At 39.4% G+C, this 19,665-nt stretch overlaps 1 protein-coding gene across 2 annotated transcripts in view; it reads right to left on the minus strand.

The window, feature by feature from the left end:
- The window catches only part of LOC118417072 (splicing factor 3B subunit 3), a 54,263-nt gene that overhangs the window by 11,955 nt on the left and 22,643 nt on the right, over positions 1 to 19,665 (minus strand). For both annotated transcript variants that reach the window (XM_035822445.1, XM_035822446.1), the window contains exons 24-26: positions 18,344 to 18,468; positions 11,185 to 11,328; positions 8,420 to 8,524 (exon numbers count right to left, since the gene is read on the minus strand). In XM_035822445.1, the coding sequence (XP_035678338.1) occupies positions 8,420 to 8,524; positions 11,185 to 11,328; positions 18,344 to 18,468 (374 nt within the window). The remainder of the gene's footprint in view (positions 1 to 8,419; positions 8,525 to 11,184; positions 11,329 to 18,343; positions 18,469 to 19,665) is intronic.

Here is a 19,665-nt window from a genome sequence, read left to right on the forward strand (position 1 = left end):
TAACTAGAGAACGTATGAATGGGCTGTTTTGATATTTGGTATGGGGGTAGGTCTTTAAGACAACAAAATGTTATGCATTATTTCCCCCTAGCAGCCTGTGATGGCACTGCAAAACAGCTGTCATGTTGGGATATTAGGTACAATGTCTATGGTAACGTATGGTATGTTCTAATTTGAATTAAGAACATGACTGTACTGTAAATGTAGGTCACGTATGGTTTTTATCCTTTTTGTGGCGATCTCTCCACTATGAATGTCATTTCTGAAAATGTGTCTCAGATGCATTGCTACCAATACTACCAACTCGTTTCACCCACAAATGCCTCTTTTTCTGCCTTTATTGTGAAATCAAATGGACGATTTAAGTACCCAATGTGAAATTTGTATTCATCACATCATATACTCTTTCACAAACAATTTGAAATCTGGATGAATCTAATGGCCCTTCACGTGTACCTTTAAGCTGACTTTGAACGACTTGTCACGTTTTGGAGATGTGTGCATCTTCCTTCAAGTTTTCATTCGCTAACACTGTCTACCTCTTTCACCAAATCAGCTCCTTCCACTCACTGTACTTCTCACCTCCAGCCTGTACACGTGTGTCCTTCCTTTTGGGCACAGACAGCCATTTCTGGTACATTAGCTCGCCTACTCACGCAACCAAGTTGAGCAATTCTACCATTCAGTATTCAAAGAGGCTGCAAATTTCACACTTCACCCTCAAGGATCTTACCACATATCTTTTCGCTGGTATCAGATGAGGTTGAGTTTGAATAATGTGCTTCCGAGTGACGCACATGACCTTAAGTATAGCAGGAATTATCTTCGACTTTAAGAACTGGAGGCAGTTCTGTTCCTTTCAGAAAGTACAAAGGGATGCATATGAATGAAACATCCTATCACGTGTAGAGTACAGCTCTTCCTCAAATCATCACACTCTTGCTCAGATGGTGGCGATTAAAGGGATGGTTCCTAACAAGCGTATGATTCTGTAGATAACGTACATGTATATCCTGATCATTACATTTTTTGTACATGAATATTTGCGTGACAAAGCTAAGTGAACCTAAAAAATCTACACTACACAGACTTTGGAATCTCAAATTTGATCAGTCACATCCCTCTTAATACCGGTACTTGCATATCATCATTGGAAAGCTTATCAAATCTCCTTTCTGTGCTTTGCACCAATGTCCCATTTGATGAACACAATAGCTACATACAAATGTATGTATGTCACAGAAGGACAGGAATGTCTATGAAGGAGAAGTCAAGATGGAGAAGTCTGGTGAAACTAGTTGGCTTGATGGCCCATGTGCAAGAGGACAGGTGAAGTTAATATGCGTATTGTTTTTTAATGATCAGCATTATGTTTTGTATTACTGGAAAGCGTGACAGCTGGTGTGTTCCGCCGAATGGCGGTTATACCGGCTATATAGATACAGATACAGTATACTTTCCTTAAAAATGATACCTCATTTGTTATGATCACGCTATTTTGCTAAGAGTATGGTGGCTGACGATAGATGATTTCTTACAACATAATCTGCTTGGAGAATATATTTACGACCATGCAATCAGATGGTGCAGTGTTTCACCACAAGTGACAGCCTGAAAGTGGTACTCTGAATGAGTGATGTTAAAGAAATGCTAGATGCAGAGTACGTCATGCTCACTGCATTGGAAACAAATGTATGGATATCTTAGATCGATGGATGGATGCCAATACAGGGTGGGAGGTAGATTTCGATCATGTCCCACAGGAGATGATGTAAGGAAAGCAGTTACACAGCGCATTAGCGTGTGCGCAGGGGGTGCACTGACCTTTTCAAAACTCGTCAACCCACAAGGTCTGACGCACTTGGAGGTGCGACATGTTGTTAACATGCATCTTTTCGCTTTCTCAACATCAGTAGGTGGCCACACATACACTTAGCTTTTATCAAAGTCTATCTCTTAACTGCCAGTTTTTACTGTGCGACTTCGTGACTGCCTTAAGCGTTGATGATTCCACGGGGATAAATTCTACCAAAGTGAAGATATGTTGAGCTGCTAAGGTCTCTCATTGCTATCTCGCCTCCTACCTTAAATTGACCTTTATCTCGCCACATTGTGTTCAGACAAATACACTAGCAAATAAATCAACTGTACAGGTTATACACTTGACTCGCTATACATTAATTTCTATTTAGTCTTAATACTCAAAACTGTCTATATTCCTGGCAACTTTTGTATCAGATGAAAGATACTGTCAAGTTAAACAAGGAATACTATTACTAACTGCCTCTGCTAACTCACTACAATACAAGAGTTTGCAATACATAATTACAAGTTGTGCATATTACCGTAATTCATGATTTTTTCAATGTACTTTTATGTTCACGTTTTTCATGGTGACGACTGTAACGTGAATTTATCATTATTGATAACAAATAATACAAGATCCTTTTTTACACACACCTGCTGCCACCGTGAACATTTAGTTCCAAGAACAAGTTAAATTTTCTCAGACCGTGAAAGTTTGGTACCGAGAAGACAAAGTGAATTACAGTATCATATCTTGATTAATACTGGCTTCTTCATTAATTAAGGCCTATGGCATACTGTACATGGTGGTAACTCTGATCACACAGCAAGACTTCTTGAAAGATGGTTTGACTACACTTTTAATTGTCCTCATGGCTATGCGTAACTGCATGTGTTCAAATACGAACAGCCAATGCCTAGATGTCTGTTACTGACAAGTGCAAGCAGCTTTGGTAAGCCTTATCGAATCCTTGCAGCTTACGGCAAACATTTGTATGCTGTAGTCAATAAGGCTTTAGGCATGAAAGGCTCTGCAGAGATGGGAGAGTTGAGGCAAATGGGAGCTAAATGGTAGGATTTGGCACAACTCCTCAAATCCAATACTAAATAGTCTGTCGTGTGGTAGAGTTGGCATAACACAATCTGCGTACAAAGTGTGCCTAGTACTAGTACACAGTTTTGGGTTAAGTCCAAAGTACTAGTACACAGTTTTGGGTTAAGTCCAAGTAGGCTTTTACGTCTCTAATGTTTGAACAGTCGGACTGTTGATCATTGTATCTTTGAAATCCTTTGCAATTACTGAGTGAATATCATTGTATTCCCTTTGAAGATGCAGATACCGATAATACAGAAACGTGGGGGCTTCGTATGGCACAGCAGTAGCAAATGGCCTTCCTTATAGCAGGCTTTATTGGGGCATAACAGTTTGGGAGGCAACTTACGAGAAACTGAAGACGATCAGAACTGATACGCTAATCAGAAAAAAAGCCCTAAAAATCTTGACTTGTAGAACCTACACAGGAGGCTAACTTACAGAGCATAAATCAATGATCATTGGCAGTCATTACAATGCATATGATTTACGGACTGTATTTAGATACTCCCCTAAGACATTAGGCACTACTGATAGTGATATTGTGTGTAATAGTAATTAGGAGTGGGTCCCGGTAAAGAAAATTCAGGTACAGGACCTGAGCCAGGACCTTACTATCTGTGAAAACTTGTGGAATGACCAAACATGCAGAACAGGTACAAGAATCAGATATGCCTGGAATATGTTTGTATTCAGAGTAGCGTGACATTCCTACTGCTAGAAGCACTGTTTTGTAAAGCTATGTAACTTGATGTAGATGTGTTCTGCTGGCTAGCATAGACATTATCACGTACTAAATGCTGCTGATGCAAGCATCACATACTGCACTCCATTCCATTTTACTATCAATCCAAACATTTACTACAGGATCTGCGCACAAAATGGCGATAACTATACCAAACGAGGAGCTCCGAGGGACATGATTGGCCCAGGAGAACAGTATAAATGGCAGAGTCGTATATAAGAACCAATAAAGCTGGAGGGCTTCGACCCATTCATTTTGTTACGGGCACCAGAGGCAATAAGAAATCTGAAATGATGTCCAAGATCAAATGTTTTCACCTCTCCACGTATGACATTTCTAAATTACCTCCAAGCAGATGTTTGGAAGCACTTCACATGTTTGATTTGCCATAACTTGGTACCATTCTCCATTCAGCAACTTAAAACTGTTTTGGCAGGCTCAGCCACTCTGTTAAGCATGGCGGCTGTTTCTTGGCAACCTTTCTTTTTGGCTGGCCTTTCGAGTTATATAACTGAACCCAACCCCATAGTAAATCACTGGTGTGTGATAATGAACTAGGCAGACCGTCTACGCTCTCAGCATTGTAGAGATAAACGTTAACTTACCTCCCCACGGTATGGTTACCTGGCTAGAATTGTGAGGTTTCTCTGACAGCTACTACCTTGGCAAAAGACTGCCAGAAACACAAAAGTTACAATCTTCTACCCCAAGATCTGCATGGATATGGGTCTCTATGGGCTGGCTTCATGGCCACTTTTCAAACATTCTCCGCGCAGACAACCCCTGCAGGCAATAATAAGCTATTGCCAACAGTTAAAACATTGTGAATATAATGACTGTCGTGAATTTGCCATTAGCTGCAATAAGAGCCCCTGCCTCTACACAGACCTGATGTGGGAACACTGACTGGCACTTTATCACCCAACATGGAACAATACACACCATTCTGGAATGGTTCCTAGCAGGGGATACAGGGCTTGAAATACCACCTGCATATGCAGGTTAGTGAAGGTAAAATAGGAGCTGTGCAGGTATTTCTGGTGTCTACCTGCACCTAACCTGCACTGGTCCATGTACTGGGTTTTATACATAAATGTCTTATGATGTAGGTGTATGTGGACTGTTATTAGCTGCATTGACTGTTACCACCTACATTTGTATTAAGTATACAAGAAATAAATAGCAATGGATCCACGTCAATTTAGCATGATCCATACATCCTAAATTCAGAGTGGTGCAAGTAATTTTCAATGTTACCTGCACCAGTGCAGGTATGCAGAAAAAAGTATTTGGAGCCCTGGGATATCATGCATTTTTTTTCAGAAGATAAATGGGTATGTTTATCTGACGTGGCTGGCAGCTGCCATGAGTTGTTTTGAAAGCTCAGCGACAGATTACAAGTTACAGCTGTAGGCATTCCGAACTTCCCATCATCTCAAATCTGTTCTCCAATATTCTTTCTACATGGGGGACTTGTCAAGGTAACTGGGAAGGGGGCCTCTGGAAGACACATTGTTGGAAATTACAAGTAGAATGCCATGTAGCAGGGTTGTAGCCAGCCTGAAAATGAAATCATTTTCAGTCCCCTCTATTTTGAATGGGTATCCTATCGAGCACCGAAGGCATGGCGTGGTGTTGCGCGTCATATCTAGGGGGTCTGGGTCCCCGAAAATTTTGAAACCTAGACCCTCTGAAACACTATTTCCTGCATTTTGAGGTGCAAATGTTGCTTGTAGACTAAGCTGTTCAATATCATCTGTTTTGGTGAAGAAGAACACATGGGTTTCAGTTTTTTTATATCTTTACATATCAATTTTTGTCTGTCCCAGGGGACGGAATGGGGAAAACTTTTTTCAGTCCCCAGCTGCAAAATTCCTTCAAAGGACTGAAGGACAGATGCTGGCTACAACCCTGCTATGTAGCATTACAGGAAAGTTTCTTAAGGTATTTTTGATTACCTAATATCATTCTTTTGAATAGGTGCACTGGCGTGCCTAACATACAAAATTTAGGTGCACAGAAAAAATATCGGGTGCACAACATATACTAAAGCAGATGTCAAACAAACGGTTAACCTATTATCAATGTCAATTATCATAAACCTTTACTTCCTCTTGAGAGCTTGTGCCTGAAATTCTATAGCTATATGAAATTTAAAAATTTTGAAGTAAAATAAGAAAGGTTTATCTGACACTTAAATGTCAAGAATATACATGTACTATATACTCGTGTACAATAGAACCATCATAAATGTAAGCCTACACAAATGCTTGCCAGTTGCCACATTCACATGGTCTTCAAGTTATGCATCTCTTCAACATTCAATGGTGGTCTCTGCACAGATATTTAGGAGCTTGACGGATTTTCCTTATAATGCATCACTAGCAATGCTGACATCAAAGAGGTGCTGTCTCTTGCATGATAAATACGACTTAAAAGCAAGTGTGGAGGCACTGTAATAATTCCTACATCGCCATTCTGGCTACTCTCCTTCAAAGAGAGAGTAATTGTCTACTTCCTCTGTGTCCTGACTCCAGTCTAATCAGATTGGTATGTTTCATCCCAGAGTCTCTAACTGTATCACAGTACAGGGCTTGAAATGTTTTTTTATCAAACCAGGACTGGTATAATAGCAAACATTGAAAATTACCAGTAGGAGCAAGGTTTTAAGTGAGATTTTACAAAGTATGGATGATAACATGTTTAGAAACCTATTTGCAACTACATGTATCTATTCTGCATTTAATAGGTCACAACAGTTGATACACTGCAAACAAAGTTCCACATACACTTTGAGTCCTAAACATGAGCCAGTGTAGGTTGGGTGCAGGTAGACATAAAAAAAATCTGTTACATCTACACTTTTACCCGCAGGTAGAATTTCAAATTAAAGTAATTTGAGGCTGTTCTATTATTTGCCTCAGGTTGGACACTTCATTAACATGTCCTCAGATAACACCTCTCAGTTTGGCATCAAACCAATGTACATCGTAAGATACCAACCAAAGAATATGGTGCCATATATCACAATACAGTCTTATAATGTACCTCCATTTCTCAAATACGCTCCACGAGTACCCGATTTTGATCTCAAGTAATACCCTCTCAATTTGGCAACAAGCCATTGAGACAAACCATTGTGGCATGGTTGTCTCCAGCTTGAAATTTCGTCCCACTCACTGTTTGGGAGCCAATTATTGTTGATTTTCCTTGTTAAACGTGTCATTTCAAGCTTATGAAAATGGATTTTCAACAATTTCATGTCATGAAGTTCAGATTTTGAGAACAATTGGGATAATGAATTGTTTTTCCATCCCAACCAGCAAATTTCAATTCTGGGACGGAGGGATGCGTTCTGGAGTCAGCCCTGCATTGTAATGCATTTTATCATAGTTATGATGTAGTCTTACTTATACTATAGCTATATCTTTTCTAGCAAGTTGAATACAATATAGGCATTCACGTAGATGAAAAGACCAGAGCTGGGGCTATGATAGATCTATATCTGTATCTATATCTATATAGCCAGTATAACCGCCATTCGGCGTAACACACCAGCTTATATAGAAGGTAGATTATATGAATCAATTAAGCCATCTCCTATTAGATGGATGGGCTGTGGATAATGAAGAAGAGAAGCTACAGGAGACAAGAGGATACCCAGCAGGAAGAGGAGACAGGGCGCCCTCATTCCTTTCTCTCATATCCTACATGATGTATAGCCTGTCTAAACGCTATCAAAAAGTCTTCTATATTCCACCAGAAAGCAATTTCTGCTTTCTGGCAGCAGAACTCTCTGAAGGCTATATTATCTTCTTCTTGTTTTTGAGGCTATCAACTTCACAATGCTGAAGACTTTGGTAGCCTGTATAGACCGACTGTAACATTTGCAACACTGCACACAGGAGGGTGCCCCTACTCTTTTTTGAAAGGTGTGGTGGGTTCTTTAACGTGCTCGAGGTGTGGCTCTCCCAGAACACCAATTAACACCCTATCCTAGGGACGACCCTAAACAAGGGACGACCCTAAGCAAGGTACTCATTTTCACAATATATAAAGACTTAGTGAAAACTGAATGCTTTGAAAGAAGCTGGGTTCCTTTTGGAAATTGTTTCCCGCTGCAGTAAACCATTGTGCTACATTTTCAGAATCTCAGGCAAAATCAAATTATTATTTCCAACAGACAATCCTTAGGTTTAACGTTTCACCCTGGGCTTCCCTTGTCTTATCTGGTACTAATGTATTCAAGAAAAGATGAAATTATGAATTAAATCATTCAATATAGTTTCCAAGTCAAAATTTGCTAAGCTCACTCTTAACACAACACAAATCCTTGCTTTGTGCACGTTGGAAAATCTGAGTGATATCTTACATGTACATGTAAGATAAATACCTAAAATTAGCAATTGCATGTTTATTACAAATAACACATTACAGATGTAATGAAGAGGTGTGGGACATGTACATGTATCTGTATCTGTATCTATACAGCCTGTCTAACGGCCTTCGGTGTAACATACCAGCTTCCCAGGCACACGGCGTGGCAGCAGCTGGTTATATTACACAGAATGACCCGTCACACCAGTAGCTACATGTATATGTACCTACTGTGTTACTTTTCAAAAGTAAATCAAAACTTAGAGGCAAATCTTACTTCAAACGTATACGGATTTTGCTTAATAATAAAAAGATAGAGCTCACAAAAAAACTTGTTCAATCATGTATAAAACACAAAACGTAATAGTACTATCATACATGTAACAAAGACTGCGTACCTTGACAGGATAGTAGTACGACCTGAAGGACAGGTGGTCACGCCCACACAGGGGAGGGTGCTCCGAGCGGATGTGCATCTCCAAGTGTTGGAAGAAGTCGTGGTCCTGGTGTTAAGACACAGAAAAACAAGCAACTCGCACCAAAACTCCATGGACAATAGTTTCATCTAAAAAGGGTTACATTGTAATATGTTTCTGCATCTTGACAGATCATAGTTAGTTAGATTGGTAAGTACATGTAGGTGCACAAGACCAGTCCTGGGATCAATATAAGGTTAGTAAGATTGGTTCTACTTATTAAAATAAATATCTAATTATTTATTCATGCATCTATAAAGTGAGTATTACTATTAGCAATCCAAGAAGCATTCAGATTAGTGGATTTTATAGTCTCTTTTAAAGTGGGGAGGGGCTGTTCCAATCATATCATGGAATCTGTTTCAGATTTGTTTTTACATATGCAGTGATTTTCCTCTTTAAATCATTTGATCCCTCCTGATATTTTTCCTTTCAATCCCAGAAATATGTTTGAAACAGCCCTATGATTAGGAGAAGCGAAATTCAATCATGCTTGGATCAGGCATTACTGCAGCTGTAATCATGCAGATCATGTGAAACACGGATACAAGGCATCATGTCCAAGCATTACCGTTGTTACACCAGGCAGTGCTGTGAGAGGTTAGGAATTACATTCACTGTTAACAGTATTATTTTGTTAAAATACAAAACCTTATTGCCTTAGGTAGGGCTCTAGCAAGTGTCCGTTTTTCTGTCAATTGATGGAAATTTAGTGCGGTGACGGACATCCTTGATTGAAGCTACAGGCTTGAGGAGGCTTTTCACGGTCAGAAAGCCACGCACTGTTTTGCTATTGTTATGATTGTTGACGATTTGTGTCGACGCCCTTTCGCATAAGTTAATCTCATTAAAAATCTGTTTTTCAAGGTCTCAGTTCAGTCCTTCTAAGTTCTAACTCCTGGAATAGTGCTTTCTGCGAACTTTGATTAGAATCGGGTTTTGACATTGTCAAGATTCCAATCATTAGATTCCAAGTTCGTAGAATGCACTATTTTGACTCAAAACTTTGTACTAGTTAGATTTTTCTTACGATCTAGAAATGATGTCCCTGCCGCGATGACGGGGGAAAAAAAAGATTTTTTTTTGCACAATTTTTCCGTAAAAGGGAATTGGCTGATGGACAAAAATTTTGAGCCAGCTAGAACCCTGGCCTTAGGACATAACAATTCTACTCAAGTGGCTGATGTGAACTTGTCACTTACTCTGGCAGATTGAAAAATGAAAAGCAATCAGAATGGTGTGGAACAAACTAAACATTCAGGTACTCTTTCACCATAATGTACTGCATCACATGTACATTGTACATGAATTGCAAGTCCAGGGTTGAACAAGTTTTCTAAAATCCACTTGTCCTATCGGGCAAGCACATAAAAAATGTACTTGCCCGAACCAATTTTTCACTTGCCCAAAATTCAAATGTCACTGTTCCTAGTATATGCATTTTCACTTCCAGCAATGGAATTCTCTGTAGACAATTGCTTGATGTCATGACTGTAAAAAGTAACAAGTATATCAAAATTGCACTAAAATCAATGGAAAAATCTTACTTGCCCAATCGGATAAGTGGGGTAGGACATGCACTTGCCCGAACAGCACTTTCACTTGCCCGGGACAATAGGGCTAGTGGACTTGTTTATCCCTGAAGTCAATTATTTCATACTGTGTACTACAAGGCTTTTATGATTGGCGGATTGCCATCGGGAATACACTCCAGATGGCAGGATTTTTGTACCAATTAAGATTTAATTTGTGACTACGTTTCAAACAGAGTTGACGTCACGCTAAGGCAACATCCTCAAGCAAAACACAGCTTGATGTTTGTTGATAAGAATGAAAGCTGTGCTTGACAGGTGGTTTAGAAGGCCATGTTAATTTGATTACATGGATGACATCCTACTGGACCCCCAAAACTGATGCGAGCGTGCAAATAAAAAATAACTTGCCCCCCCCCCCCACACACACACACTCACAAAAAAATGGCCTTCATTATGAAATATAAGTGGTCAGGAATGTTTAACAAATGAGTAATCACACAGAGTATGGTACATACCAAACAATAATAGTCTTAATTTCGTCTTTTAGTTTACTTTTACTTTTCTTTTTTATTTCTTCTTTGATCATTAAAATGCATTTTTGCCATCCTATGACATTACTTTTATTTGGTTTTCTGACATTATTTTGTAATCTAAGGCATATACATACTCAATTTGCAGATGCTTTTTATGATTTACAGTATGGTTAAAAACATTGGAAAATTGATGAATGCCCACATGCCATCCATATAATCAAATCAACGTGGCCTAAACAAGAGGTTAAGTAAAAACTACAGTTTCTCAGATAACCAATGCCAAGTTAATTTAACACTTGTATGTGTAGATATACAACCTACATGTACATGTATAGTAAGCACTGCAATGGTTTAATAAACAAATGTCAAAAAGTGCTCAACAATATTTACCTTTGCCAGAATGGCTAAGGACTGGTTATGTTTTGGGTTTGTCCTTCAGTTTGTGAACAGTATAACTCGAGAAGCCTTCGATGGATCCTGATGATATTTGGTGGGTGGGTAGGGGTCGGGAAAACAAAGGTCGAGTTCGATATTGGCCCCCTAGCGGCTTGCTAAGATACTGCAGCAGAACATCCATTTTTGATATCTCGTTTGTTGCTGCTGAGAACTCAGAACTTACCTCGTGACTGGTGAATGGCACCAGGATGCCCACCCCACCCGAGATGGTGGTGTACACCAGGGACTCGGAGCCGCCTGGGATCAGGGTAGCCTTCTGTACTGACGTCACCACCTCTCCCACATGGTAGTTACAGATCACGTCAGCCTGGGGGGAAATGGTGCGAGCTTAGAAATCAATCACTTACATGTAGAAATCAATCACTTAGAAATCAATGCACTGAATTAGAAATTCTTAGATCTACATGTATAGGAGTGTATCATACTGTAGATATCCAAAATGACTATAGGTTACAAGTCAATGGGTCTGGCCTGAAAAGGGGATGCCATCTTAGACTAGTTAGACTTAGAGGTCAATCACAGACATGTACTGAAACTTTTCATGAGCTACGCTGCATAAATTCTTAGATCTATATAGCATAGATACTTAGAATGACTATAGGTTACACGTCACATGGATCTGATGAGAAAGGGGATGCTAGCTTAGAGATCAATCACATAATTACTTTAACTTTGAAGGAGCACAACTGCATAAATTCTTAGCTCTATAGAAGTGTATCATATTCATAGATATTTAGAATGAATATAAGTTACAGGTCACATGGTTCTGGCAAGAACATTTTGCCATCTTAAGATCAATCACAAATACGTACTGAGACTTTGGATAAGCCCCACTTACATTTTTTTTTGTACGAAGCCCTTACATCTATACTATAATAGGAGTGTATCATCCCAAAGGTTATAAGTCACATGGGTCCGATAAGAAAGGGAATGCCAGTTTGGAGATCAATCACAGACATTTACTTAGACTTTGAAGGAGCTCCACTGCAGTGGTTCTTAGATCTATATAGAAGTGTATCATACTGAGTCATAGGTTACAGGTCAAATGAGTCTGGCCAGAAAACGGGTTTTCTTCTTAGAAATCAATCGCAAACATGTAGTCTACTTAGAGCTTCGACTAGCCCCACTGCATAAATTCTTAGATCTATACAAGTGTGTCAAAGATATCCAAAACGACTATAGGTTACAGATCAAATGGGTCTGGCCAGAAAAGGGGAGGCCATCTCAGAGATCATTCACAAACATGACGTACTGAGACTTTGGAGAAGCCTCTCTGCAGAGGTTCTTAGATCTATAGAAGTGTATCATACAAAAAAGTGACTGCTATAGGTTATAGGTCAAATGGGACTGATATGAAAAGAGGATGTCTGCTTTGAGATCAATCACAAAGACGTAGTGAAACTTTGGATGAAAACAACTTATTGTAAGGAATTCTTAGATCTATCAATTTTTCATAGTTATTCAAGAAGACTAAAAAGGACAAAAAGACTTTCGATGAGCTCCGCTGCATAAATTCTTAGATCTATAAAATGTTTAAAAAATGACTATAGGCTATAGGCGAAAGGGTCTGGTTACAAAAGGGGATGTCTGCTTTGAGATCAATGAATGACAAATATGACGTACGGAGACTTTCCAAAAGTCCCACAATTCTTAACCTATGTAAGTGTATCATAGATGGCCAACATGAATCCCACTTAAGAAATTCTTAGATCTATAGGAGTGTATCATAGATATCCAAGAAGGCTAAAAAAGGACAAAAAGACTCTCGATGAGCTCCGCTGCATAAATTCTTAGATCTAAAGAAGTGAATCAAAAATTACTATAGGTTATAGGTCAAATGGTCTACACTGTAGTTACAAAAGGAGATGTCTGCTTTGAGATCAATGGCAAACATCACGTACTGAGACTTTTCATAAGCCCCACTGTAGACGTTTTTAATCTATGTAAGTGTATCATAGACATCCAAAATGACAGGCTATAGGTCAAATGGGTCTGGCTAGAAAAGGGTATGTCTGCATGAGAGATTAATCACAAAAATGTACTTAGAGATTTTGAAGGAGCTCCACTGCAGAAGTTCTCAGATCTATAAAGAGTATCTTAGATATCCAAAATGACTTTCGGTTACTGGCTGCATGAGAAGGAATGCAAGCTTAGAGACCACAAAGACTTCGGATGAGGTCCACTACAGGAAGGTTTCAGATCAAAACGGGTTGACAAGAAAAAGGAATGCCAGCTTAAAAGATCTATCCCAAACTTATACTGAGACGCTAGTTAAGTGTACCGCAGAATGAAAGATCCAATATCAGTAGAGTGTACAATAGATATCCATTTACGTAGGGAGGCTGAGAAATGTACTCAGCATGCATTCAACAACACTTTATCTAATATCTGTGCCTTATTAATGTCTAGAGCATATACCTTTGTACTCTCTGCAATTCAAGCCATCTATCAAGTCCTGAGTCCTAAGATGAACCCAACTGCAAAAGTTGGCTGCAATTGTAGGCTCTGACCATTTGTGAACTTTGTGACTTTCCAACTGTAAGATTTAGTTTTCTCTGTGGGTTACCAGTAACATCTCATCACCTTCTTCAGGGCTTAGGGGCTCTTATCTTAAAACTGGAGTCTTACTCTGTTTGACTACATCTATACTTTTTACACCAAACAGATTCTCAAAGGTGTTATCCTTCACTCTTGCTGTGAACACTCATTACTTACATGTATGTAACCCTGTCTTACATGAAGCACTGGGTATTTGGAAATACTCCAAAGTCTTCGCCGTCTCAAAGCAGCGGGCAAAGATGGTTAGACCACTGGTGAGGGAAAAGGCTTTGAGGTGATTCACAGGCAAAATATTAATCTCTGTTATTAATCTCTAGAGCATATAGCTTTGTACTTTGTACTCCCTGCAATTCGAGCAATCTATCAAGTCCTGAGTCCTCAGATGAACCTATTCTAAAAGTTGGCTGCGATTCCTGGCTCTGACCATTTGTGAACTTCGTGACTTTCCAACTGTAAGACTTAGTTTTCTCTGTGGGTTACCAGTAACATCTCATCACCTTCTGTAGGACTTAGCAGCTCTTATCCTCAAAATGGACTCTTACTCTGTCTGACTACATCAATACTTTTTACACCACACAGATTCCCCATGGACTAATCCTTCACTCTTGCTGTGAACACTCATGACTTACATATACAACCCTTTTCTTATGTGTAAAACTGGGTATTTGGAAATACTCCAATGTCTTTGCCTTTTTAAAGCAGCGGGCAAAGGTGGTTAGACCACTGGTGAGGGAAAAGCTTTGAGGTGATTCACAGGCAAAATATTAATCTCTGTTATTAATCTCCAGAGCATATAGCTTTGTATTCCTGCAATTCAAGCAATCTATCAAGTCCTGAGTCCTCGGATGAACCCAGTTTCAAAAGTTGGCTGTGATTGTGGGCTCTGACATTTATGAACTTTGCTTTCCAACTACAAGTTTTTTCTGTGGGTTACCAGTGACATCTGATCCCCTTTTGTAGAACTTAGTTAGCAGCTCTTATTCTCAAAATGGAGTCTTACCCTGTCTCACTACATCAATACGTTTTACACCACACAGATACCCAATGGACTAATCCTTCACTCTTGCTGTGAACATTCATTACTTACATATACAACCCTGTCTCTTATGTGTAATACTGGGCACTTGGAAATACTCCAATGTCTTCGCCTTTTCAAAGCAGTGGGGGAAGGTGGTTAGACCAGGCCACTTGTGAGGGAAAAGGCTTTCAGGTGATTTATAGGCAAAATATCAAATCTCTGTTATCAATCTCTAGAGCATATAGTTTGTAATCCTAGCAATTCAAGCATTTAAAAATCTATCAAGTCCTGAGTCCTCAGATGAACCCAACTGCAAAAGTTGGCTGCGATTGTGGGCTCTGACATTTATGAACTTTGGTTTCCAACTACAAGTTTTCTCTGTGGGTTACAATTGACATCTGATCACCTTCTACAGGACTTTGGGGCTCTTATCCTCAAAATGTAGTCTTGTACTGTCTCACCACATCAATACTTTTTACACCACACAGTTTCCCCTGGACTATTCTTTCACTCTTGCTGTGAACATTCATTACTTACATATACATTTGTACAACCCTGTCTCTTATGTGTAAAACTGGGCACTTGGAAATACTCCAATGTCTTTGCCTTTTCAAAGCAGCGGGCAAAGGTGGTAAGACCACTGGTGAGGGAAAAGACTTTGAAATGAATTACAGGCAAAATATTAATCTCTGTTATTAATCTCTAGAGCATATACGGTAGCTTTGTACACCCTGCAATTTAAGCAATGTATCAAGTCCGTAACCCAGTTGCAAAAGTTTGGCTCTGACATTTGTAACCTTTGCTTTCCAACTGTAAATTTCCTCTGTGGGTTACTGGTGACATCTCATCACCTTCTGTAGGACTTAGGGGCTCTTATCTTAAAAATGGAGTCTTGCACTGTCTTAAAACATTAATACTTTTGACACCACACAGATTCCCCATGGACTTATCCTTCACTCTTGCTGTGAACACTCATTACTTACAATGTACAACCCTGTCTGACATGCAGAACTGGGCATTTGGAAATACTCCAATGTCTTCGCCTGTGGTTAGACCACTGGTGAGGGAAAAGACTTTGAGATGAATTACAGGCAAAATATTAATCTCTGTTATTAATCTCTAGAGCATACAGCTTTGTACTCCCTGCAATTCAAGCAATGTATTAAGTCCCAAGGCCTCAGATGAACCCAACTGCAAAAGTTAGCTGCGATTGTTGGCTTTGACATTTGTAACCTTTGCTTTCCAACTGTAAATTTCTTCTGTGGGTTACCAGCGACATCTGATCCCATTCTGCAGGACTTAACAGCTCTTATTCTCAAAATGTAGTCTTACCCTGTCTCACTACATCAATAAGTTTTACACCACACAGATACCCAATGGACTAATCCTTCACTCTTGCTGTAAACACTCAATACTTACATTTACAGGTTGACTACAACCCTGGCTTACGTGCAAAACTGGGCATCGGGAAATACTTCAAAGTCTTTACCTTCTCGAAGAAGCGGGGAAAAGTGGTTAGACCACTGGTGAGGGAAAAGGCTTTGAGATGATTTACTGGCAAAATAGATGGTGATTGAGTCCCGAAGGTGTCTGTTATTTTTCTTGTGCAGAAGAATAGGATTAGGAACAGGCTTTTGGCTAGGCATGCGTCATGGCTTCATCTGGACACACTTTTCTTTAAAATAACAAGGAATTGGATGCACTAGATGCCCTTACAGTGGGGAGCAGATCCTCTGACAAGATGAAATTCTGATTGACCAGGGATGCCACTAGGTCTGTAGATGCTACTCTGACCCCTTCCACAGTAATTTTTCCCCTAAGGATAACTCAGAATGCACCATTTTAACTTAGAATTCTCAAAAACTCTGCACCATGGAAGGTGGATGCCCCCAGACCCCCCCCCCCCCCCTACAATAGTCACCCACCACGACTCACCAAGAAATTTGGACTCCCTATTATAAAATCCTAGCTAGAAGCCTGATTAGGAAAGAAACCATTTGAATGATGGCTTGCTGTTTGGATTCTTCTGTTGGGGGACTGCTGTCGTATATCACGCATGTGTACTAGACGCATTTGTTTATTTCTTGGGATGATTGCTATGACAGCATGCTGTTTGAATATTATATCCGGTTGAAGACTATCAAAAATATGAAATTTAGGGGTGATCTTTGAATTATAACATGTCTGTTCCAGATGCTTGAATATTGTCATAAACTTATTATAATAGATCAAAACTTGGTTATGATAGCTCAAAACTTGGTTACCCTCGTCACATTATCCTATAGACAATAGAGCATACCTACATTGAAGCTCCAACAACATTCACAGACAAAGCACATGGAAAATTACCTGTAGAAAAACCAACCATGAATTCAGAATTTCTTCAAAATATGCCAATGAATATCACAAAAATACTTGTAAGCTACATCATTGGTCTTGTGTCTTGTCCAAAAAAAAAATGGCTGAAAAAGTGTGTGTGTTCCTTACTCCCTATACTAATACACCCATGCATTATCATTTCTTAAAGGGGAACAACTCGCTTCAACAGGCGTTACGTACCAAGAAGGGCAAGCATGGGGGCCACTAGTCAAATTACATTGGTCCAAAAGGTAATTGGTGAAGTCCCTAACCAAAACTATGTACTCATTCCCACCTCAGTGAAGTGAGGAAAGTCAGGTTAAGTGCCAACAGCACAAGATCGGCCACCGTGGCATATCTACGGATTTGAACCCAGGACCTCTGGGTCATGGACCAAACACTCTGCCAAACGATCCCACTATTTCTTTGTCTACCTGAGATGGAAATTTTGTTTGATTTTTTTATTCATAATGAACGCCTCAAAAGAAAATCACACCTGCTTCAGGAGTTGACTTCCCCTTTAACCATTATTTGATAGAGCTATTCTGTAGCAAAACCACTTTGTCCCTGCCATCAAATGAATGCATGACAGGGTGCTGGGTTCTGCACTATCATGTCTTCCTGTCAAAGACCCAACAGGTTATCTAATAACACTCCTGCCAGGGTGAACACAGGAAGTGACAGTCTTACATAAATGGTGTCTATGTTTAGTTCCCATGGCTACATAACAAACAAGCCCTGAGAGGAATTTCTAATTTACGGAATGATATTTCTGATATTTCTTTTGAAATGTTTATCATTTTGTAAATGTGAGCCGTTGGGTAAAATGAATTTAGTTTTGTTTCTGTGTTTTTATGAATCTAATTCTTAGATAAAAATTTAGCGATGCATGTTAAGTTGTCTAGATCTTTTTTTTTTCCTGTGTGATCTGTAAAAGGTTGAACACATGCAATTTTTGTACCTGAAAAGCTATTGCTGACAATACACAAAATTCTAAAACATTGATACCAGGGTTCTACCCAGTGCTTACGTCCTTTGACAGAATTTTGCTGCCGGGGAAGGACATAAATTTTGCCCATTCCATCCTCTATGATAGACAAAAATTGGCATGTCAAAATATTAAAACAGATGCCTTTGAACCAAGCCAAGTCTCCAATCAAAATTTGTCCCCTCACAATGCAGGAAATAGCATTTCAGAGGGTCTAGATTTCAGGGGGAGTTTCCAGGGGGAACATGCTGCCGGACTCCCTAGGATCGGCGTGCCTTCTGCGCTCGATAGGATTTCCACATTAAAAATCCAGGGGACGGAAATAAATTCAGGCTGGCTAGAACACTGACTGATAAATACATAACACTGATTCATACAGAAATTTAAAACATTAAAGACCTTCTGTGATGCCCCATTGAGAAGTCCTCTATCCCAGAGTGCCTTGTTGCCGGTGGGATCCTCGTCGACCTCGTCCGTGACCCCTGCTGGCAGCCTCACCATGGACAGGTTCCCAAACTTGTCACCTGAAACACACATACATTCTTTCTAAATAAATACTGTAAATGCAGAAATGTTCGCGGTGGATTTATGTTAGCGGTTTTCGCGTTGGCCATCTCACAACGAATTTAAAACCACCGCGAACATTTTTCCAGGGCATTAAGATACTACAGTGCATGGTGCTACCGCGAAATTAAAACCACCGCGAAAAGTCCATTTTCCCGCTACCGCAAAATTAGATCTCCGCGAACTTAAATGCATTTACAGTACCCAATAAATCAATGTTATGGTCAATACTCAGATCTCTTAGGTTATTATGGAAGCTTCACATTTTTATTCTTGTATTTGTAACATAAGAATTAAAGAAGTTAGTACTAACTGCTAGGTTTATCTTATTATCACTTTAACATGATGGAAAAAGGAGTCATTCACAGCCATTCCATTGTTGTCTTTCTAATTGCTTTTAGTATCAAATCTATTCTGTAATTGCCTTTCTTTGTTGATGAAAAATCACTGAGGAAAAAATCAATGCGTCTGCCGTAATATCTACCCATTGTATTGTTTTCATAACTGAACATTACCGTCAAAATAGAACACATTGAGCATTCCTCATCTTTGTGCCATAAGCTTTTTCTTTATTGCAATTTTGTAATCTGAGCGATTTTAATAACCTCGGACATGGCAGAGAGGTAATGATCTACTGTAAATGCAGTTAATTTAGTTTACTTTCGCGGGATTTCCTTTCGCAGGAAAGTTTTCGCTGTGGTTTTAAGTTCGCAGTAGACTGCAATCTCATACTACAATTGAAAAATGTTCACAGTGTTTTTAAGTTCACGGTGAAGCGGTCATCGAAAAAAACGCGTACATGTAACCACCGCGAACATTTCTGCATTTACAGTATTTGAACTCCAAATATTTCCCTCATTAAAACTGTCACCATAGTAAGCACTTGCAGGAAAGCTAAGAGATCACCATAGAGACAATCACTCCGTTGCCCTTTTACCGGTAAGTGAAAAGAAATGGTAGGGATTCAACTTTGGCAATTTCAGCTGCTTTGTACTAGATTGCTTTAAGTTAGCACAACCCATCTCCATGTTATATAAATGGGAACAAATATCATAGATTAGCTACCTCAGGTAACAATCAGTCTTCCATGAAATGAACAAATAAAGCAAAATTGCTTTCCATTTTACAACCATTCTACTAAGGCAACAAAAATAGAA

This window comes from Branchiostoma floridae, chromosome 6 (genome assembly GCF_000003815.2).
Source record: "Branchiostoma floridae strain S238N-H82 chromosome 6, Bfl_VNyyK, whole genome shotgun sequence".
NCBI lineage: Eukaryota > Metazoa > Chordata > Leptocardii > Amphioxiformes > Branchiostomatidae > Branchiostoma > Branchiostoma floridae.